The 24,898-nt window shown below is 39.0% G+C and overlaps 1 protein-coding gene across 3 annotated transcripts in view; it reads left to right on the top strand.

Annotated features, from left to right (window-relative positions):
• CUTC (cutC copper transporter) overlaps window positions 1-15,104 on the top strand; it is a 33,039-nt gene extending 17,935 nt beyond the window's left edge. For 2 of the 3 annotated variants that reach the window (XM_052660848.1, XM_052660850.1), the window contains exons 7-9: window positions 9,658-9,685; window positions 13,251-13,356; window positions 14,105-14,441. In XM_052660848.1, the coding sequence (XP_052516808.1) occupies window positions 9,658-9,685; window positions 13,251-13,356; window positions 14,105-14,231 (261 nt within the window). In that variant the 3' untranslated portion in view covers window positions 14,232-14,441. Of the gene's footprint in view, window positions 1-9,657; window positions 9,686-13,250; window positions 13,357-14,104; window positions 14,442-14,555 lie in introns of those variants that run through there. The other variant, XM_052660849.1, reaches the window with a different exon arrangement.
• The last annotated feature ends 9,794 nt before the right edge of the window (window positions 15,105-24,898 follow it).

Raw genomic sequence — 24,898 nt, forward strand, 5'->3', positions numbered from 1 at the left:
AACAGTTAGAAGATGGCTTTGTAATTGTAATAATAGTATGTCTGTTTTCTCACACCAGTCCAGAGACATCTAAATGAGTGAACATGGACTTGAGATGAGAATGTTCTGGATTTGAGAGGTTTGATGTTTGCTGTGTAATGTTGAGTAGGTTACTAGCATTTAAGCCGCTGTTCCCTCATGTGTGAAATTGAGATAATCTTAATATCTTCTTTATAGGGTTGCTCTGAGGGTTTATAGAGATAAGGTAGAATTGGTAGAGTTAAAACATAATGTGAAAGATAAGAAATGCTCTTGGTAAGAGCCTTGGTTTCCATGGTGGCTCAGTTGGTAAAGAGTCTGTCTGCAGTGTAAGAGACCCAGATTCGATCCCTAGGGATGATTCCTTGGAGAAAGAAATGGCAACCGACTCCAGTATTCTTGCCTGGATAATTCCATGGACAGAGAGGCCCGGTGGGCTATAGTCCATGTGGTCACAAAGAGTCAGACACGGCTCAGTGACTAACACTTTCACTTTTACTTTCAAGAAATAATGTGAAAGATAAGAAATGCTCTTGGTAAGAGCCTTAGCAGAGTGCTTGATATATGATACATGCTAGGAGAAGGCAGTGGCACCCCACTCCAGTACTCTTGCCTGGCAAATCCCATGGGCAGAGGAGCCTGGTAGGCTGTAGTCCATGGGGTCGCTAAGAGTCAGATACGACTGAGCGACTTCTCTTTCTTTTTTCACTTTCATGCATTGGAGAAGGAAATGGCAACCCACTCCAGTGTTCTTGCCTGGAGAATCCCAGGGACGGGGGAGCCTGGTGGGCTGCCGTCTCTGGGGTCGCACAGAGTCGGACACGACTGAAGCGACTTAGCAGCAGCAGCAGCAGCAGTGTTGTTCAGCTGCGAAGTCACGTCCAACTCTTTGTGACCCCAGGGACAGCAGTACACCAGGCTCCCCTGTCCTTCACTATCTCCTGGAGTTTGCTCAAATTCATGTTCATTGAATCGGTAATTCTAACTATCTCGTCTTCTGCCCCCTTCTCCTTTTATCTTTTCCCAGTATCAGGGTGTTTTCCAATGAGTTGGCTCTTCGCATCAGGTGGCCAAAATATTGGAACTTCCCAGCTTTCAGTGAATATTCAGGGTTGATTTCCTTTAGTACTGACTTTCTTGTAGTCCAAGGGACTATTATTATTACTGCTATTATTAATAATAATATTTAGTGTTTTTGTGTAGACATCTGCTAATGTTTACTTTTTTATAGTCATGAAAATAATTTTCAGAAATTTCACATGAGAATCAGATTAACTTTTCTAGGCAGCTTACTGGCTTTATAAATATTTATTAAGTATATATTAAGGTGCAAGGGGTCTTCCCAGGTGGCACTAGTGGTAAAGAATCTGCCTGCCAATGCTGGAGACATTAGAGATGAGGGTTTGGTCCCTGGGTTGGGAAAATCCCCTGGAAGAGGGCATGGCAACCCACTCCAGTATTCTTGCCTAGAGAATCCTTTGGACAGAGGGGCCTGGCAGACTACAGTCCATAGGGTCGCAAAGAGTTGGACATGACTGAAGCAACTTAGCACACACGCAAGGTGCAAGGCATTTGCAGGCAACTCATTGGAAAAGACCCTGATGCTGGGAAAGATTGAAGGCAAAAGGAGAAGGGGGCCATAGAGGATAAGATAGATAGCTTCACCAACTCAATGGACATGAATCTGAGCAAACTCTGGGAGTTAGTGGTAGACAGAGGAGCCTGGCTTGCTGCAGTCCAAGGGATCGAAAACACTCAGACACAACTTATGGACGGAACAACAGGGCATTTGTACTATGCTGGTGACCAGGGTGTGTGTGTGTATGTGTAGTCACTAGCCTTGCAAACTAGTGCACAACAGGCACTTCCAATAGAGTGCTATATTTTTTAAAAAGTACTGTAGGAGCATACTGAAGAGGAATTAACCCCAGGTTTGAGGGGTTGGGATTCACAGCAGTTAGCTTCCCAGAAGAAAAGACATCCACACTGTAGTGTCTGTTTTTATTGAACATGCTGGATCTTTGTTGCTTCAAAGCCTTTGCTCTAGATGTGAAGAAAGGGAGCTCTTCTCTTGTTTCTGTGCTCGTGCTTCTCACCACAGTGGCTTTTCTTGTTATGGAACACAGGCTCTAGAGTGCTTGGGCTTCAGTAGTCGCAGCCCCTGGGCTCCACTGAGCACAGGCTCTATATTTGTGGCACATGGACTTAGTTGCTCTGCAGCATGTGGGATCTTCCCAGATCAGGGATCAAACCCATGTCTCCTGCATTGACAGGTGGATTCTGTACCACTGAGCCACCAGGAAAGCCCCACACTGCAATGCCTTACTCATTTAAAGGATGATTAGTAGCCATCAGTCTAAACTGGAATGGAGAGAGGGAAAGTCAGGGGGATTCTCCTTATAGACAAAATAGTATATGCAAAGGCCTGGAAACAAAAGTGAGCATAACTTATTAAGATATTAAAGAATGACTATAAAGTTGAATGTGAAGAGAAGGATACTGTCCAGAGCCTTTTAAACTGTTGAAGAGTTTGCATTTAATCCTTGGTTCACTGGGGAAGCCTGAAGGGTTTTGAAATAGAAGAACTGATGAGTCAGGTTTCCATTTTTTAATAGTTACTCAGTATGGAATAGAGAATAATTGTCATAGTAATATGTTGCATTTCAAAATGTTGTATGTGAGAAAGAGAGAGACAGATTTGTAGTTTAGTCATTTGGTAGGAAGAACTAAGTTAAATATTCTTATACACTAAATTTACTTTTTTTAAGTAAAAATTGTATGTATTTAAGACGTACAATGTGATATTTGATTTTCATTCTGTATATGAACAGAATAATACATATTCTGTATATGTAACTCAAAACATCACATTGTACATCTTAAATACATATAATTTTTACTTTAAAAAGTAAATTTATTTATAAGTGTATAAGAATGTATAAGTGTATAAGAATGTCTTATACACTTATTATAAATAATTTTACTTTTTTAAGTAAAAATTATATGTATTTAAGGTGTACAATGTGATGTTTTGAGTTACATATACAGAATATGTATTACTGTGTACAACATGGAGAAGGCAATGGCACCCCACTCCAGTACTCTTGCCTGGAGAATCCCATGGACGGAGGAGCCTGGTAGGCTGCAGTCCATGAGGTCGCTAAGAGTCGGACACGACTGAGCGACTTCACTTTCACTTTTCACTTTCATGCATTGGAGAAGGAAATGGCAACCCACTCCAGTGTTCTTGCCTGGAGAATCCCAGGGACAGGGGAGCCTGGTAGGAGGCCGTCTATGGGGTCGCACAGAGTCGGACACGACTGAAGCAACTTAGCAGCAGCAGCAGCATACAGAATGAAGGGGCTTCCCTAGTGGCTCAGTGGTAAAGAATCCACCAACCAATGCAAGAGTTAATAGTTCGATCCCTGAGTTGGGAAGATCCCCTGGAGGAGGAGATGGCAACCCACTCCAGTATTCTTGCCTGAGAAATTCCATGGACAGAAGACCCTAGCGGACTATAGTCCATGGAGTCACAAAGAGCTGGACACTACTCAGCATGCAGGCATATAGAATGAAATGGTTCCAGTCAAGCTCATGTTCAACTGCTCATATAGTACAGTTGTGTGGTATGTGTGTGTGCGTTCATGTCTGATGAAAGTACCTGACATCTACTCTCTTAGCAAATTATTAGTATTTGGTACAGTTATATTGACTATAGTCATCATGCTATTCCTTTGATCTCTAGACTTAATTCATCCTGTGTAGCAGCTTTGTACCCTTTTACCAACATCTTCCCATTTCCATCACCTCACCACCCCTGGTAACCACCATTCTGTTCTCTGCTTCATATATTTTACTTTTCTAGATTGCACATAGAAGTAAGAGCATACTAACTTTGCTTTTTTATTTTTCAGTTTTCACTCTGCTGGGTCTTTGGTGCTGAGCAGGATTTTGTCTAGTTGGGGCAAGCAGAGGCTACTCTGTAATTGTGGGGTGTGGGCTTCTCATTGCAGTGGCTTCTTTTGTTGCAGAACACGGACTTTAGGGTGCACAGGCTTCAGAAGTTGCAGTGTGTGGGCTTCAGTTGTTGAGGTTCCTGGGCTCTAGAGCACATACTCAGTTGTTGTGACTCACAGGCTTAGTTGCTCTGCAGCATATTGGATCTTCCTGGACCGGGAATCTAACCTGTGTCTCCTGCATCGGCAGGCAGATTCTTCACTACTAAGCCATCAGGGAAGCCCAACTTTACTTCTTGAAGCCATTTTGTAGCTGTGTAATATACTGGTGAAAGCATAGAATTTGGGATTAGAAAGGTTTATGTTTAAATCCTAGTTTTACTGTTTATTGGGCAAAAAACAATAGACTTGGGCAGTTTACCTAAGCATCCTAAACTTTCTGTTTATTAACAGTGACCTTGGAGAGTTTACCTAACCATCCTAAACTTGTTTCTTTACCTACAGAGTTGCATACTGAGTGCCAGTTAGCATAGTAAAAGTGCCTACCTCCTAGAATAGTTGTGGATTACTTCAGCATACATCTGACACTTAGTAAGTGCTCTATTTTGGCAAGTCACTTTGATAGCCCAAGATAAGCATAATAATGTTTTTTGAAAGGACCCCCAAAAAGCGATAGGAATCATCTCTTCAAACATTTGTCCATATTTTGGAAAGCTTTCAGTTGGAAGAAACAGTTACAGTAAATATGACTTTTTTAACTCCTAAACTCATTTCAGCTTTCAATGTAGTACATATTTAGTTTTGTGGCTATTTTGCTGTAGTATGTTTGAGGACACTAAACAGCCTTGTTTCACTTATTTCTCTAACAATTTTTAAATTTTATGAAATAGCCTCCTCTCCTTTTTATTCTCTGTTTCTTTGGTTAGTTTTTTTTCATTGTATGTTTAAGTATTTCAGTTCAGTTCAGTTGCTCAGTCGTGTCCAACTCTTTACGACCCCATGAATCACAGCACTCCAGGCCTCCCTGTCTATCACCAACCCCCAGAGTTCACTCAGACTCACGTCCATCGAGTCAGTGATGCCATCCAGCCATCTCATCCTCTGTCGACCCCTTCTCCTCCTGCCCTCAATCCCTCCTAGCATCAGAGTCTTTTCCAATGAGTCAACTCTTTGCATGAGGTGGCCAAAGTACTGGAGTTTCAGCTTCAGCATCAGTCCTTCCAGTGAACACCCAGGACTGATCTCCTTTAGGTTGGACTGGTTGGATCTCCTTGCAGTCCAAGGAACTCTTAAGAGTCTTCTCCAACACCACAGTTCAAAAGTATCAATTCTTCAGCGCTCAGCCTTCCTTACAGTCCAACTCTCACATCCATACATGACCACTGAAAAAACCATAGCCTTGACTAGACGGACCTTTGTTAGCAAAGTAATGTCTCTGCTCTTTAATATGCTATCTAGGTTGGTCATAACTTTCCTTCCAAGGAGTAAGCATCTTTTAATTTCATGGCTGCAATCACCATCTGCCGTGATTTTGGAACCCCAAAAAATAAAGTCAGCCACTGTTTCCCTGTCTATTTCCCATGAAGTGATGGGACTGGATGCCATGATCTTCGTTTTCTGAATGTTGAGCTTTAAGCCAACTTTTTCACTCTCTTTCACTTTCAACAAAAGGCTTTTTAATTCCTCTTCACTTTCTTCCATAAGAATGATGTCATCTGCATATTTGAGGTTATTGATATTTCTCCCGGCAGTCTTGATTCCACCTTGTGCTTCTTCCAGCTCCACGTTTCTCATGATGTACTCTGCATAGAAGTTAAATAAGCAGGGTGACAATATACAGCCTTGACGTACTCCTTTTCCTGTTTGGAACCAGTCTGTTGTTCCATGTCCAGTTCTAACTGTTGCTTCCTGACCTGCATATAGGTTCCTCAAGAGGCAGGTCAGGTGGTCTGGTATTCCCATCTCTTTCAGAATTTTCCATAGTTTCTTGTGATCCACACAGTCAAAGGCTTTGGCATAGTCAATAAAGCAGAAGTAGATGGTTATCTGGAACTCTCTTGCTTTTTCTGTGATCCAGCGGATGTTGGCAATTTAATCTCTGGTTCCTCTACCTTTTCTAAAACCGCCTTGAACATCTGGAAGTTCACAGTTCACATATTGCTGAAACCTGGCTTGGAGAATTTTGAGCATTACTTTACTAGCGTGTGAGATGAGTGCGGTTGTGCGGTAGTTTGAGCATTCTTTGGCATTGCCTTTCTTTGGGATTGGAATGAAAACTGACCTTTTCCAGTCCTGTGGCCACTGCTGAGTTTTCCAAATTTGCTGGCCTATTGAGTGCAGCACTTTCACAGCATCATCTTCCAGGATTTGAAACAGCTCAACTGGAATTCCATCACCTCCACTAGCTTTGTTCGTAGTGATGCTTTCTAAGGCCCACTTGACTGCACATTCCAGGAATCTGGCTCTAGGTGAGTGATCACACCATTGTGATTATCTGGGTCATGAAGATCTTTTTTGTACAGTTCTTCTGTGCATTCTTGCCACCTCTTCTTAATATCTTCTGCTTCTGTTAGGTCCATACCATTTCTGTCCTTTATTGAGCCCATCTTGCATGAAATGTTTCCTTGGTATCTCTAATTTTCTTGAAGAAATCTCTAGTCTTTCCCATTCTGTTGTTTTCCTCTATTTCTTTGCATTGATCACTGAGGAAGCCTTTCTTATCTCTCCTTGCTATTCTTGGGAATTCTGCATTCAAATGGGAACACCTTCCCTTTTCTCCTTTGCTTTTCGCTTCTCTTCTTTTCACAGCTATTTGTAAGGCCTCCTCAGACAGCCGTTTTGTTTTTTTGCATTTCTCTTTCTTGGGGAAGGGCTTGATCCCTGTCTCCTGTACAGTGTCACAAACCTCCATCCATAGTTCATCAGGCACTCTGTCTATCAGATCTAGTCCCTTAAATCCATTTCTCACTTCCACTGTATAACCATAAGGGATTTGATTTAGGTCATACCTGAATGGTCCAGCGGTTTTCCCTCCTTTCTTCAATTTAAGTCTGAATTTGGCAATCAGGAGATCATGATCTGAGCCACAGTCAGCTCCCGGTCTTGTTTTTGCTGACTGTATAGAGCGTGTCCATCTTTGGCTGCGAAGAATACAATCAGTCTGATTTCAGTGTTGACCATCTGGTGATGTCCATGTGTAGAGTTTTCTCTTGTGTTGTTGGAAGAGGGTGTTTGCTATGACCAGTGCTTTCTCTTGGCAAACTCTATTAGCCTTTGCCCTGCTTCATTCCATACTCCAAGGCCAAATTTGCCTGTTACTCCAGGTGTTTCTTGACTTCCTACTTTCGCATTCCAGTCCCCTATGATGAAAAGGACATCTTTTTTTGGGTGTTTGTTCTAAAAGGTCTTGTAGGTCTTCATAAAACCGTTCCGCTTCAGCTTCTTCAGTGTTACTGGTTGGGGCATAGGCTTGAATTACTGTGATATTGAATAGTTTGCTTTGGAAATGAACAGAGATCATTATGTCATTTTTGAGATTGCATCCAAGTACTGCATTTTGGACTCTTTTGTTGACCATGATGGCTACTTTAAGTATTTAGATTTTATAAATATACCTACTTGTTATCTGTTTTAGTTGAACGTGAATGCCCCATGAGAGCAGGAACTTACTCTTGCTCATCATGTCAGGGAGGAAAAACTTTTTCTTTACCCTCTTTTTTTTAAAAGGTGAACATTCTTAGGTTAAGTTTTTGAGGTTCAAAAATAAACGAAAAAAAGATTGTGATCCCATGTGTATGTATATTTGGGCATTCACAAAGAAATGTGACTCAAAGAGGTGCTTAGAATTTGGGGCTTATAAACCATCTTAATAGATGAAGAGGAGGGGATAGAGTGCACTTAGGTACTTAGAAGTGAAAGGAGAAAGTACATTTATGGAAAAACAAATGACTTTTTGGAAAGATAATTGGATCCTTAGAAGAACATATGGGAGACAGAATGGTGTTTTGATAGTGTCTATTTGGCTGTGGTGCTGATGAGTTGCTCGTGGTGAGGGGATTTATGACAGTGTAGGGTTTTTTTGTTTGTTTGTTTGTTTCAGTTCTTTTGGGAGTCTCTACTTTTAGGTAAGTAAGGAATTTGAGCCTTCAGCTCAAAATCATTTTTATACCATAGAGGCATGTTTTGGACCCCTCGATCACAGTAGTCCCCATACCTACAACAGTGTCTGGTACATGGTAGGCACTTAAATGTATTTGTTGGATGGATGGAGGAGTGAATCAAGTGACATTTAATAAACTCTTTCATAATAGAGCAATGTGATCAGGGTTTTATCCTGCAAATTAGTGAGCTTGCTGTAGCATGTTATTTTTATTCTGTCATTATTACCTACCTGCTACTAGTGTTTTCACTGAGTATACATTTGTAAAAAGGGTGATTTCCATTTTGATTTTGAGTCATACTGAGTATATATCACCTAAATTTATTCAGGAAATATGATAAAAATTAGAATGAAAGTACGGAGATTTCAATACCTATCTTCTGGAATTATCAGAAATTAAATTAATTCCTATAGTTCATTTTATTCTTTAGTATCCAATACAATGGACCTCTGGTATTTTTTAATTGGTATAATATGGTAGGGAATTTATAGGCTATAAATTCCTATATTTAGGATGTGAGGATATAGGATTTGAACAGATTCCCCCCCCCACCCCCCCCCACCCCCGGTAATTTACAGTTATGCTATACTCTTTAGTTTATACTGAAATCTTATTTAAATTCAACTACTTTCATTCCATGAAATTAAAAGACGCTTACTCCTTGGAAGGAAAGTTACGACCAACCTAGATAGCATATTCAAAAGCAGAGACATTACTTTGCCAACAAAGGTCCGTCTAGTCAAGGCTATGGTTTTTTCAGTGGTCATGTATGGATGTGAGAGTTGGACTATAAAGAAAGCTGAGCGCCAAAGAATTGATGCTTTTGAACTGTGGTGCTGAAGAAGACTCTTGAGAGTCCCTTGGACTGCAAGGAGATCCAACCAGTCCAACCTAAAGGGGATCAGTCCTGGGTGTTCATTGGAAGGACTGATGCTGAAGCTGAAACTCCAATACTTTGGCCATCTCATGCAAAGAGTTGACTCACTGGAAAAGACTCTGATGCTGGGAGGGATTGGGGGCAGGAGGAGAAGGGGATGACAGAGGATGAGATGGCTGGATGGCATCACCAACTCAATGGACATGAGTTTGAGTAAACTCCGGGGATTGGTGATGGACAGGGAGGCCTGGAGTGCTGCGATTCATGGGGTCGCAAAGAGTCAGACACAACTGAGCGACTGAATTGAACTGAACTTTCATTCCATTGCATACCAAGAATTCAGAATGAGTGTTATTTTTCAGTAATAGCTTTTCTTAAGGTGATGTGATTATTTAGCATTTATATTTAGTTCTCCTATTCTTATGTTCGTAACAGTACAAGTCTTTAAAGCAATATAATAACCTTTCTGGATAGAAGGAATTCGTATGCTGAGGATTTTATTAGGCATGATTCCAAAGAATTAGATCTATTGAAATTAGATATTAGTAGTAATTTAGTATAGTTATTTTTCTGTTTCGCTGCCTTACTATCCCATGTAAAAGAAAGATATTAAAATTAACTTGTTTAATTTTTTTTATTTTTTCAGGCCAAAGGCAGGATTGTGGTAATGCCAGGTATGTATCTATCCATTTACTAGTGTAACACTGAAAATGGGAAGGAAGAGCAAAAGAGGCAGGACAATGTGGGGAGAAGTGTTAGCACATAGTGTTTAACTTTATTAAAATGTTTAAGATTGGGAGATCCTGACTGCAATTTAGAACTTTGTGTGAGGTTTAGCTTAGAGAAGAGCAGATAAGGATTGGGATTTTTCCACATTTGCTTTCCCATAGTATACAATCTTGTGAATGTAGATGTTCTTTTCTGGTGATGCTTACTTACCAAGTTTGATGCTGCTACACTGGTTTAGGGCCACAAGTCCTAGTTGGTGACAAAGTATAAGTAAATGTTTAGGTAATATCCCTGAATAATATAATACTCAATCTTTAAAAAATCTCGATGAACAAATTCTTGTAGTCAGAACAGTTGGATCACATACTCCTAATGATAACTGTAAGGTCAATTAAGTACATAATGGCTCATTAGAAGTCAGTAGTTTTTTAAAAATTAGATAAGCAGACCTAGATCCAGAATGAGATGAATATAAAGACAGTCTTAAATTTTTCTTACTAAATTTCTCAAACAGATTTAAAAAAGTAGAAAATAGCATATAAATACTCATGTACTCAATTTCTGTATTTACTATCTTGTCACATTTGTCTCATCTTTTTTTATCCTGAGGCATCTTAAATTAAACTAAAGGCATTGTGACACTTTATACTTCTCTTAAAAGGTGGAGGGGGCATTTTAACCACAATATCATTATCACATCTATCAAAATAAACACTAATTCCCTAAAATACCATTTAATACTTGGCCAATACTAACGGTACCCAAAATGTTTTTTATAGCTGATATGTTCAAACCAGGATCCAATCAAGGAACAAGGATTGCACTTGGTTGTTATCTTTCTTAATACCTTTTAATATAGAAGTTTTCTTTTTCTGCTTAAAAAAAAAGACATTTAAAAAGTTTGAACCACTTATGCTATAAAATGTCCTAATTTCTGGTTTTATTGGATTGTTTCCTTTCAATATTGTTTAGCATGTATATCCTAGTCTCTGTATTTCCTATAAACTGGTAGTTAGATCATAAGGCTTGGTTAGATTCTGGTTAAATATTTTTGGTAGAAATAGTTCACAACAATTCTGTATACTTCACGTTTCATCACATCAGAAGGCGTATAATGTCTGGTTGTTTTAATACCAGTAACGCCAAGACTGAGCAGGAGTCAAAATGGTGATAGTTAGATATAAGAAAACTTTTTAAAAGAGGCCAAATATAAGTATAGTGTCAGAATTTTAGGAAAGCTTTGACTTGTAGCAAGTTCCTGAAACATAAGCAGATAGAAAGCATACATTATCTGTTAAATTGAGACCCTTAAGAGATTAATCAGGGAATCTTAGAGAGACTTAATTGTGTCTGATTCATTTCCATTAAGACTAAATGTATTTAGTCTTGACTAATACCCACAGTTAGACAGTTGTTAACTTGCTTTTGTATTATATGTAATTATTAAGTTATCCGCTATGTGCAAGGCACTACTTGGGATACACAGTTACACAAAAAACTACTTCCTCAAGAGGCTTATAGTCTTAAGTGAGATGATGTTATATCCAAAAGTATTTGTGATTATTTAACAAACCTTACCAAGAAAATGCTGATTATATGCCAGGTTCTGTGGTAGATGTAAAAACACAGAAATGTATATGAAGTAATCCTTCTACTTGAGGAGCTTACCAAGTAGACCTATAAACAAATTATAATAATTTCATGTAAATAAATACCAGCAAGTAAAAATTCCTGGGTAAATCAGCCTGAATGCCTAATATGTGTCCATCACTGGGAAATATAAAGATAAAATATAGCAGTTTCCCTCTAGAAGATTTTCATAATGAAGCTTATAATTTAGGCTCCAGTTCCCTTATCTTCATAAAGAGAAGGTATTGAACTAGTTTTCTTTCAAGTCCCAACTGTTAATCTATGTTTGGGAAATGTATTACTTATGCTCTGATAACTGAGTAACATGTATTTCAGTGACCAGATATTCTGTTATTTGTTAGCAAGAAATGACAAATATTTGTCTTTTAATCCTTACAACAAGTTTGTGAAGTAAGCAATACTATCCCTCTTTAATGAAAAAAATTGAGGCTCAGTGGACTTGAGTAGTTTATCCAAGGCCACATAGCTGTGAAGGGCCACAGTGGTAAAGCCAGGATTCTCATAAATCTGACCTCTCAGTCTGTGTTCTTTCTTAGGGCTCAGTGGTATTTGTTGTTGTTATACTATATGACTAAAAAAAAAAAAAAAGTTAATGAGTCTGAAAAAGTGTGTAAGTCAAGTTATTTCAGCAGCTTTAATCAGTCAGTTTCAGTTCAGTTCCTCAGTCGTGTCCGACTCTTTGCAACCCCATGGACTGCAGCACACTAGGCTTCCCTGTCCATCACCAACTCCCGGAGCTTACTCAAACTCATGTCCATCGAGTTGGTGATACCATCCGACCATTTCATTCTCTGTCATCCCCTTCTCCTCCTGCCTTCAATCTTTCCCAGCATCAGGGTCTTTTCCAGTGAGGCAGTTCTTTGCATCAGGTAGCCAAAGTATCGGAGTTTCAACTTCAACATCGTCCTTCTAATGAATATTCAGGACTGATTTTCTTTAGGATTGACTGGTTGGATCTCCTTGCAGTCCAAGGGACTCTTAAGAGTCTTCTCCAATACCACAGTTCAAAAGCATCAATTCTTTGGCACTCAGCTTTTTTATTGTCCAACTCTCACATCCATACATGACCACTGGAAAAACCATAGCCTTGACTAGATGGACCTTTGTTGGCAAAGTAATGTCTCTGCTTTTTAATATGCTGTCTAGGTTGGTCATAATAAAGTTGATCTCAAGCAACTTTAATAGCTTGAGGTAAAAAATACATATTTTAACAGTCATCTAATCTGATATCAGTTCAGAATGTAATTCTTTATATACAGACATTTAAAAGATTGTTCCTCAAAACAAATGAGTCATAAAATCCTTGATTATGCAGTTTTAATAAACTAGAATAAAATTCTTCTGTGAAATGAAAATTTTAAATTGGCATTATAACAAAGAAACTGTGTAACACTTTTCATTGTTCCCATTTCCAGTGAAATCCATGTGTTATGGGCCAGAGAAAGAACTTTGGAGATATTCTGTTTTTGTTTTTGATTTTGTTTTGAGGTTTTCTCTTTGAGATACGTTTCTGAGTCTTTGCTTTTAATTTGATTTTACTTTAATTAAGGGGAATCAGGGCTGGAGTATTCAATGATTTTCCTTGCCCCAGAGTAATCTTTTTAGATTTAAAATCAGTAACATAGATCATTGTTATACAAACCAGTGGGCATGTACAGTTCTGTCATAAAGGTTCTTTGATCTTATCTTTTGTTCTCCAGAGTCTGCAGTCTTGTCTTTCATCATTTGTTTCTAAATTCATTTTAGCTGAGTAAGGAGAGAATATCAAAGAGGAATTTCAGTATGAAGATTCCAGGTAGAGTCACTAAATTTTATGTGAAAATCTGTTCTATTTACTATATTACTTATTCTTTCCAACAGGGGGTGGCATAACAGATAGAAATCTGCAAAGGATCCTTGAGGGTTCAGGTGCTACAGAATTCCACTGTTCTGCTCGGTCGGCTAGAGATTCAGGAATGAAGTTTCGGTAAAAATGACTCCTTTGACTCCTACAAAAAGGAATGGGATTAATTTTTACTTCTCCAAATAGGGAAACCTTAGTTGATGGTATGATTAATGAATAGAATGTTGTGATTAGCATGTAAGTATTAGTCATTTTTTTAAGTTTTTTAACTGCAGAGTGGCTCTTATCCTGCCTTAAATAAGCAGGCTCTTCTGAACATAGGCTAACCTCCAAATCTTTAAGGCTTTGCTGAACTTAGACCAGTTAATGCTGCTGCTGCTGCTAAGTCATGTCAGTTGTGTCCGACTCTGTGTGACCCCATAGACTGCAGCCCACCGGGCTCCCCCATCCCTGGGATTCTCCAGGCAAGAACACTGGAGTGGGTTGCCATTTCTTTCTCCAGTGAATGAAAGTGAAAAGTGAAAGTGAAGTCGCTCAGTCATGTCCGACTCTTCGAGACCCCATGGACTGTAGCCTACCAGGCTCCTCCATCCATGGGATTTTCCAGGCAAGAGTGCTGGAGTGGGTTGCCATTGTCTTCTGCGAGACCAGTTGATTGTAAACTCTAATTCAGCAACTAAGCTTCAGATGAAGTAGATATGTATGTGTGCCCACTCACCTATGATTTCCTTTAACTAAGTTAATAACTACGGTAATAAGGATGGAAGAGCTGTAGTCCTTTTTATCTTTCCTACTGTTAATACATAAATATCTCCTCACCTTTACCCTCTCTCTTTTTTTTAATTTTATTGTTTTTGACCATGCCTCACAGCTTGTGGAATCTTAGTTCCCTGACGAAGGATTCAACCCACACCCTTGGCGATGAAAGCAGAGTCCTAACCACTGGACCACCAAGGAATTCCCTACTTTTAGTCATTTTGAAATTTTATCACTTTTAAGGAATTTAAGCTATTATGTGTTTTCTATCATACTTGAGAGGATTCCTATAATTTAATAGTTAATTGATTATTTCTGTTTATAAGCTGGGGAAAATGAGATATAAAAGAACCAAGAGCCTTAGATTTACAATTCCACATATAAAATCAAATATACTATCTGGTATATTTAGATACTAGGTATTTCAAGTAACTAATAAAAATTATGAAATATGTTCAGTGTCCTTGTTCTTGAGCCATGAAATCTACCCTAAAATGAAGTGCCAGTAGGGAGGGTTCATTTAACAACTTATGTAATTATCTGTTTCTTTATTATTTCCATTGCAGAAATTCCTCTGTTGCTATGGGAGCCTCTCTTTCTAACTCAGAATATTCTCTAAAGGTTACAGATGTGACCCAAGTAAGGACTTTGAATGCTATTGCAAAGAATATTCTTGTTTAGCCAGACCTCTCTGAGAGACATGGATATCACCAGACAAAGATAGAAGAGTAGTCTACAGTTCTCTATGACAGCTTTAACCTTCTCTGGCCAGGACAGTCCGTCTTTATTTGGAGTCTTATATTACCATGGAGAATGTTTCCAAGAAGAAAAATAACTTGAAACAGTACAGTCATTTTCTTTGCTTAATCTTGTCAGCCATCTCCATCATCGTGGTTAAATCTGGCCTACACTTTTCTGCAGACGGAGGTTTAAGTCTGTTTTCAGTGGGATTAATTGAACTGGGAAAGTTCAGGTGCAAGGTATGAACTCAAATGTGACTTCATGGTCAACTCAGTAGCAGTTATTTTGCCTTGTCATTGTAAAATAAAAATTGCAATTCTATTATGGTAGCATCTCTTATTCATACCCTGAATACAATCTGTGATTAGAGGGAAGATTTTTTTGTTGTTTTTAAATTTTATTTTCTCTTTTTATTATGTACTTTTTGGATGTGTTACCCTGGGCAAGATGCAAAGGATATAAAGTATATGGTATAGCATAAAAATTTTCAGCCTTGGGAAGTAGGATGTAAAAGTTCCGAGACTTATAAAGGCCAGAAGTGATCTTTTTGTTTATCAGGTTACTTCTGTCTCTGTCACCAGAAAGAGAAATGGCTTAACCATAAGGTTCATCTGACAATTTAGAAAGACCTGTAGTGAGAATTGGGGAGGTTAGCAGGGTTATCAGAATAATAGTTTCTTTCAGCTAAGGCCATAGATATGGAGAATGGATTCTAGTGATGAAAGATGTTTTTCCTATGTTCAGTTCAGTTCAGTTGCTCAGTCGTGTCCTACTCTTTGCAACCCTGTGAATCGCAGCACGCCAGGCCTCTCTGTCCATCACCAACTCCCGGAGTTCACTCAAACTCATGTCCATCAAGTCGGTGATGCCATCCAGCCATCTCATTCTGTTGTCCCCTTTTCCACCTGCCCCCAATCCCTCCCAGCATCAGGGTCTTTTCCAATGAGTTAATTCTTCGCACAAGGTGGCCAAAGTATTGGAGTTTCAGCTTTAGCATCAGTCCTTCCAAAGAACACCCAGGACTGATCTCCTTTAGAATGGACTGGTTGGACCTCCTTGCAATCCAAGGGACTCTCAAGAGTCTTCTCCAACACCACAGTTCAAAAGCATCAATTTTTCGGCGCTCAGCTTTCTTCACAGTCCAACTCTCACGAGCAGGTCCCAAATGGTGAAATCTATTACTAGCTTTTTTCTGTGACTTTCATGTTATAATCTCATTCTACACACACAACACCCTTCTGGTAATAGCACTGATGTTTCTGTATTAGGAGATTAACTGAATCATAATGTAGAAAACTTGGCCTTGGTCATGAAGCTAGTTAGTGGAGCCTCTATAAATAGCATGCACAGATTTGGGTACTAATGACTATATACTGAAAACCTTGCCTTTTTATTAATGTGTCATTTCCCTCACTTTTAAATCTTTCCTCACCTTTCCAGATACCATTTCAACATAGAATATTGCCAAGGAATTTTTGAGAAATGAAAGACAAACTATTGAAAAACTAACAGTAACTTCAGTGTGTTCCATTGGTAGTGATTTCTGTTAACAGTTTCAATATTGGCTTTGAAGTATAGATACAGATATGTAAGTATCATATATACATGCGCACACAGTCATGTTTAGTATTTTGGCCTAACCCTCTGTCATGCTTGAATTTTACTCTATGATCCTTCAGAGATAAGAGCAGGGTATGTTATCATCTCTATTTTATTTAAACAGAGTAGCAAGGCATATGAGAGGTGCTATGAATTGCTCAAAATTTAATAACAAATTAATGTTATTTACAAGACTTAAATGCTAGACTATTAACCTCCAAGTCTTCTGCTTTAGGATGCTTCTAGAATGTGGATGAAGCACAGAGAGCTGTACTCCTGGACAAATCAGACACACTTGAAATCATATCCTGGCTTCCAGTTTAAGTTAACTTATTTTGAACTGTAATTCCTTTATTTGTAAATCAGGAATAATAATTATGGTTTCTAGTTTAAGAATATATTAAAACACCAAGTACATAGTATGTGCCCATTAAATGTTTTTTTCTCCTAGGTTAGCTTTCTAGTATCAATCTTTGATAGTTTAAAAGCTTTTCCCAGGAAGCTAGGCATTGAGTACTGAAGTCAGTATTCTGTGCCTTCCACTGCTGCTGCTGCTGCTGCTAAGTCGCTTCAGTCGTGTCCAACTCTGTGTGACCCCATAGACGGTAGCCCATCAGGCTGCCCGGTCCCTGGGATTCTCTAGGCAAGAACACTGGAGTGGGTTGCCATTTCCTTCTCCAATGCGGGAAAGTGAAAAGTGAAAGTGAAGTCACTCAGTTGTGCCTGAGTCGTAGCGATCCCATGGACCTGCAGCCCACCAGGCCCCTCTGCCCATGGGATTTTCCAGGCAAGATAACTGAAGTGGGGTGCCATCGCCTTCTCCGATGCCCTCCACTACATGAATATAAATGAAGCACAAGGTAACCACTTGTGAAAATGAAAGTGTTAGTTGCTCAGTCACGTCGCACTCTTTGCGACCTCATGGACTGTAGCCCGCCCGTCTCCTCTGTCCATGGAATTCTCTAGGCAAGAATACTGGAGTAGCTTGCCATTCCCCTTTCCAGGGAGTCTTCCCAATTCAGGGATTGAACCCAGGTCTCCTACATTGCAGGTGGACTTTTTACTGTATGAACCACCAGGGAAACCCAAGGTAACCTCTTACCTTGATTTTATTTTCTACACCTAGTCCTATTTTAAAATATTTTCTCATTATTTTATGTGTATATATCCTCTCATCAATATTACAAGTAATTTGTGACTAGGGAACCATGCCTTCATATTTTTATGCATTTTTCATTTAAACCATCAAATTGCATATCCATATTGATTTACTTTCTAGTGGAAAAAGAGCACTGGCTTCAGAGCCAGGACTTACTGACTTTGGTTACTATGCTGCTTACATTCAATTCGCCCCATTAAGATCTACTTTGTATTCTTTCTGTAAACTGAGTCCAACAACATAACAGAGATTATACATTGTGATCTGATAGGATTTATACCAGGAATGCAATGCTGGTATAACAGTCAAGAACCAGTCAATGTAATATGCCATATTGATAGGGTAAAGCACAAAAATCACATGGTCATCTCAATGTGGAAAAAGCATTTGACAAAATCTAACACCCTTTCATAATAAAACATTCAGCTAACTTGGAATAGAAAGGAACTTCCTCAACCTGATAAAGAGCAACTATAAAAAACAAAACAAAATAACAGAACATATAGCTAACAACAAACTTAATACTTTCTCCCTAAGATCAGGAACAAGACAGGATGTCCACTTTCACCACTTCTATTCAACGTTGTACTGCAGGTCCATAGCCGGGGCAGTTAGGCAAGAGAAAGAAACAAGAAGCATCCGGATTAAAAAGAAAGAAAACGTCTTCTATATAGTTGCATACAGGTTTCTTAGGATACAGATAAGGTGGTCTGGTATTCCTATCCAAGAATTTTCCACAGCTTGTGATCCGCACAGTCAAAGGCTTTAGTATAGTCAGTGAAGCCGTAGATATTGTTTTTGGAATTCAGGTCAAGAAGCAACAGTTAGAACTGAACGTGGAACAACAGACTGGTTCAAAATTGGGAAAGGAGTACATCAAGGCTATATTTTGTCACCCTGCTTATTTAACTTGTATGCAGAGTACATCATGGGACATGCCGGGCTGAATGACTCACGACCTGGAATCAAGATTGTTGAGAGAAATAACAACCTCAGACATGCGAATGATACCACTCCAAGGCATAAAGCAAAGAGGAAGTAAAGAACCTCTTGAGAGTGAAAGAGGAGAGTGAAAAAATGGGCTTAAAACTCAACATTCAAAAAACTAAGATCATGGCATCCAGTCCCATCACTTCATGGCAAATAGGGCAAAAGTTGAAACTCTTGACAGATTTTATTTCACGGGCCTCCAGAATCACTGCAGATGGTGGCTACAGCCACAAAATTAAAACTCTTGCTCCTTGGAAGAAGAGCCATGACAAACCTAGACAGCATATTAGAAAGGAGATATATCATTTTGCCAACAAAGGTCCATATAGTCAAACTATGGTTTTTCCGGTAGTCATGTATGAATGTGAGAGTTGGATCATCAAGAAGGCTGAGCACCAAAGAATTGATGCTTTCAAATTGTGGTGCTGGAGAAGACTCTTGAAAGAGCAAGGAGATCAAACCAGTCAATCCTAATATTCCTAAGTAAATCAATCCTGAATATTCATTGGAAGGACTGAAGCTAAAGCTGAAACTCCAATACTTTGGCCACCTGGTGCAAAGAGCTGACTCATTGGAAAAGTCCCTATTGCTGGGAAAGATTGAGGGCAAGAGGAGAAGGGGGAAACAGAATGAGATGGTTGGATGGCATCACTGACTTCATGGACATGAATTTGAACAAACTCTGGGAGACAGTGAAGGACAGGGAAGCCTGGCGTGCTACAGTCCATGGGATCGCAGTGTCCAGGCATGACTTAGCAACTGAACAACATTTACAGGTGACATGATCTTGTATACAGAAAATTCTGTAGAATCCACACAAAATTTTTTAAGTTGAGCAATATACAAAATCAATTGTATTGCTACGCTAACAATTCTAAAGTGAAATACCATTTATGATAGCATCAAAAGGATAAAATCCTTAGGAAATTAATCAAAGAAGTGCAAGACTATGTATTGAAAGCTACAAACATTTTTTAAAGGAATTTTTAAAGACCTGAGAATAAGGAAATAGATGGAAAGACATCCCATGTTCATAGATTGGAAGATTTAATATTGTTAAGTTAGCAATATTCTTCATGGGTCTACAGATTCAAGACAATCACTATTGACATCCCAGCTGCCTTTTGGGCAGAAATTAACAAGCTGATCTTAAATTTCATCTGGAAATACAAGGAATAACCAAACAAAAAGGAACAAATCTGGAGGACATATACTTCCTGATTTCAAAACTTACTACAAAGCTACAATAATTGAGACAATGTATAACTGGAATAAAGATAAATATATAGCTCAATGCAATAGAATTGAGAGTCCAGAAATAAACCCTTTTACAATAGGCAATTGATTCTTGACAAGGGTGGCAAGATAATTCCCTGGGGAAGAAGTCTTTACCAAAAGTGCTGGACAACTGGATATATACTTGTAAAAGAATGAAGTTAGACCTTACATCATGTACAAAAGTTAATGCAAATGCCTCATAGACATGAATAAAAGATCTAAAAAAATTATTAGAAGAAAACAACAGTAAATCTTTGTCAACTTGGGCTAGGCAAAGCGTTAGTACAACAGGAAAATCACAAGTCACAAAAGAAAAAATAATGCTTCAAAGGGTAACATCAAAAAAGTGAAAAGACAACCTATAGAATGGAGAAAATATCTGCAAATCGTGTGTCTGATTAGGAGCTTGTATCCAGAATGTATATTAAACAAAACACAACCCAGTTTTAAAATGGATGAGGATTTGAGTAGACATTTCTCCAAAGAAGGTAGACAACTGACCAACAAGCGAATGACCAACACAAAAAATGCCCCCAAATTATTTATCGTTCAGTTCAGTTCAGTTCAGTCGCTCAGTTGTGTCCGACTCTTTGCGACCCCATGAATCACAGCACGCCAGGCCTCCCTGTCCCATCACCATCTCCCGGAGTTCACTCAGACTCACGTCCATCGAGTCAGTGATGCCATCCAGCCATCTCATCCTTGGTTGTCCCCTTCTTCTGCCCCCAATCCCTCCCAGCATCAGAGTCTTTTCCAATTAGTCAACTCTTCGCATGAGGTGGCCAAAGTACTGGAGCTTCAGCTTTAGCATGATTGCTTCCAAAGAAATCCCAGGGTTGATCTTCAGAATGGACTGGTTGGATCTCCTTGCAGTCCAAGGGACTCTCAAGAGTCTCCTCCAACACCACAGTTCAAAAGCAGCAATTCTTCGGCACTCAGCCTTCTTCACAGTCCATCCATACATGACCACAGGAAAAACCATAGCCTTGACTAGACGGACCTTAGTTGGCAAAGTAATGTCTCTGCTTTTGAATATACTATCTAGGTTGGTCATAACTTTTCTTCCAAGGAGCAAACGTCTTTTAATTTCATGGCTGCAGTCACCATCTGCAGTGATTTTGGAGCCCCCAAAAATAAAAAAAGTCTGACACTGTTTCTACTGTTTCCCCATCTATTTCCCATGAAGTGATGGGACCGGATGCCGTGATCTTAGTTTTCTGAATGTTGAGCTTTAAGCCAACTTTTTCGCTCTCCTCTTTAACTTTCATCAAGAGGCTTTTTAGCTCCTCTTCACTTTCTGCCATAAGGGTGGTGTCATCTGCATATCTGAGGTTATTGATATTTCTCCCGGCAATCTTGATTCCAGCTTGTGTTTCTTCCAGCCCAGCGTTTCTCATGATGTACTCTTCATGTAAGTTAAATAAGCAGGGTGACAATATACAGCCTTGACGTACTCCTTTTTCTATTTGGAACCAGTCTGTTGTTCCATGTCCAGTTCTAACTGTTGCTTCCTGACCTGCATACAGATTTCCCAAGAGGCAGGTCAGATGGTCTGGTATTCCCATCTCTTTCAGAATTTTCCACAGTTTCTTGTGATCCACACAGTCAAAGGCTTTGGCATAGTCAATAAAGCAGAAATAGTTGTTTTTCTGGAACTCTCTTAGGGAAATATAAATAAAAATCCCAGTGAGCTGCCATTTCACACCCACTGGAATGACTGTATCCCCCACAAGACTGACCATATCAAGTGTTGGCAAGGGTGTGGAGCAAGTACAACTTTCAATGCTACAGGCAGGATTGTAAAATGGTGGAGCTGCTTTGTAAAATAGTCTGGGAATTTCTCAAGTGTTAAACATAGAGTTGCTATGGCCCAGCAATTCTATTCTTAGGTTTTATATATATTCCCAAGAAAATTGAAAACATGTCCACATGTGTATTTGTACATGAATATTCCTAGCAACATGACTCATCTTTCTGAATTAGAGAATAAATCATTTTGCAACCCCTAATGAACTAAATCAGCCAAAGACTATTAATGCTGAAACCATTAGGAAAAGGTTGATTGGGGGCTGAATATCCAAATGGTGTTGAAATATCACCCTGTGGATCATTTGCTAGTCATGAAAGTAGAAACGACATTATAATGGTCAAGCTTTCTGGTTGTTACCATTTTAACCCAATCAAATTTAACATTACCACCAATGGAAGACAGGATTTGAAAGGGGAAGAGGTCAGCCAGTGTGTATACGCTGTGTTAGGAAATTGCAGTTTGGCAGTCACCCAAAGAAGAGCTAAGAGTTGGAACACCGGGAAAGTGGCTGTGACAAAGTGTGATGATTAGCTATTGATCAAATGAGTGAATTATTAATGCAAACAGCACCAGATCAATATGGTAACTAACCATCCCAGTTTGCTTGGAACTTTTCTGAGTTTGCCCATGAAAGTCCTGTATCCTAAAAAACTTCATCAGTGTCAGGCAAACTGGGAAAGTTTGGTCATCCTGCCAACTCAGTAAAACTACCTTTGCCTCTTTTCCCTCGTCCGCACCTTCCCTGCCCCAATTCTGGAATTTGTAGGGGAGAAATTGAATAACAAAGGAAAATGATAAAAGGAGTGACATTTCTCTCTCCAGCAATAACTGGTCCCTGAGCCAAAAAAGGAGAGGGCCTTTAAACCAAGTGTGAGTTTCTTTTGTGGGTGGTGAAAAATGTTCTAAAATTGATGGTAGTGATGGATGGACAACTAACTCTGAATATGCTAAAAACCATTGAATTGTACATTTAAACACTGAATTATATATAATTTATATCTTAATAAAGCTGTTTTTAAAAAGTGAATGTGAGAGAGTTTTAAATTAGATTAAATTAGCTTGGGGTAGTTAAACCTGAAAGAGACTGAAAAGCTATAGGAGCTGCCCAAGATGTCAAGGGCAAGCAAGGAAAGAGGTGTGATGGTTTAAGACAATGGTGGAAACAAAATACCGTTTCTTGTTTGTTTTGCATTTAGTTTATATCTCTCAGTAAGATGGCTACACCTGTTTATTCCCTGCAACCAAGGGTTGTGACTAAGACACCTGAAGAATATTCATTCCATCTTGTCCTGTTTAGATGCTAAATTTTATCCTTGGAGAAAAAATCACAAAGAGCTGTGTGTTTGAATTGCATTGCTCTAGTCTCTCATAGAATTAAAAAAAAAAAAATTAAACTACATTGGCATTATGCCACTGGTTTGTAATGGAGATGTAATAGAAGACACTTGTATAATAAAATATCCCTATCAGTGTGTTACTGAGGTCCTAGAGGAGACATTGTTTCTTAAGTATTAGTCTAGAGAGTAGCTGGGCTTCTGAACAGTTGATTTGTTTATATCTTATGTATATGGAATTATGTTGTTATCAAGATATTTTGTTTGCTTAACCCTTTGCCTTACTGAAGCTGCCACTGAAAGATAATGATTTCCTAATGGGATTGTAAATCATGCGGCACCCCCTGGGGCTTATGGGAGAGGGCACATTGACCCAGGCTAACCAGTTAGAATGCCTCATTCCTTTGTCCACATTGTTTAGTCCAGAGTTGGGACTAACCACAAAGAGGGCCAAACAGAATTCAACCAAGGACTTTTTTGTGGCGCTCTCAGAAAGAGATGCTCTCTTTTCACTAGAATCACTAGCTGTAAGACCTATGTAAGCACAGACTTTCTGAGGCCATCTTTGCCAGCAGGTGAACAGAGGCTACTTAAAAATGAAACCAACGAAAAGTAAATGTCCAGATAACCTTGTCTGAGTCTGTGAACCTAATCTGTGCCTAAAGCTAGTTCCATTCGCAGACTGTTCTATTAAATAAGCCAATAAATTTCCTTTTTTGTATTTATGCCTGTTTGATTTGGATATTTGACACTTGCAACCAAAAGAGGCTTGACTGATAGAGTTCCTGATTCAGTTTTCCTCTTTAAACTGACAGAAACTGAGTCAAATATGTATCCCATGAGTACAAAGGATCATACTGAATAAATTTTGTGTAGTGCGCTTGTCTTTTAACTTTTTCTATCCTTTCTCTTTACTCATTTTATTTTGCTATTTTTATATATTTTTTAAAGTCACTTAAAATCCTTTTTATAATAAGGCACTAAATAGTTTCCCATGTTTTCTTTAGTCTGGATTGGAAAAAAACTAAGAATTGATTCCTAGTAGACAGAATCAGTTTCTTACCCAACTTTACCTCTCATTTTTTCTCCCAATTCTGATTTTGTTGTAGCAATCACTCTGTGTCCCATGTGACTGAGGAAAGGCCAGCCTCACCCACAACTTCAGGGATGGGTCTGAGTTATCTATAAGAGTGACCTTATTTTCCTTGTCAGGAATTGATTCAGAAATGTGGGCCATTGAGATGCCAGGAGACATTTGCTAGTAGCTTCTATTTCTAGGACACTTGCTGAAAATGACTCTTTTGCTATTTGTTATGTGTGAATATGAGTCTTGAAACAGTTGCAGCTGTCCTAAGACCTGTTTGAGAATGAAACTGATGCCAAAAGAGAGCAAAGTCAAAAAAATGTGAGGGAAAGGGAGCACAACCACTGGAATAAATCAATCTTGAGAACTGCATTACCTCTGGGCTTTCAATTATGTGAACCAGTAAATATTTTCATTCAAGCCACTTTAAGTTGGGTGTACTCTTTATGAGGATCCTAATGTAATTGGGCTTCCAGGTAACACAGTGGTAAAGAATCCATGTGCCAATGCAGGAGACTTGAGAGACTCAGGTTTGATCCCTGGGTTGGGAAGATCCCCTGGAGTAGGAAATGGCAACCCACTCCAGTACTCTTGCCTGGAAAAAGACATGAACAGAGGAGCCTGGCAAGCCATAGTCCCTGGGGTCACAGACTGGGCCCATGACCGAGGACACTGAGCATAATACAATTGGAGAATATAGTTTCGGCAATGATATTTTTAGATTTGCCCAAAAGCAAAAATGGGACTACAAGTGGGACTACATCAAACTAAAATCTCTGTACAGCAAAGAAATATATCAGTGAAATGAAAAGACAACCTATAGAATGGAAGGAAATATTGGCAAGTCATATCTGATGAGGGTTAAAATCCAAAATATATAAAGAGCCCATACAACTCAATAGAAAAAAAATTTG

Source organism: Budorcas taxicolor, chromosome 23 (assembly GCF_023091745.1).
Source record: "Budorcas taxicolor isolate Tak-1 chromosome 23, Takin1.1, whole genome shotgun sequence".
NCBI lineage: Eukaryota > Metazoa > Chordata > Mammalia > Artiodactyla > Bovidae > Budorcas > Budorcas taxicolor.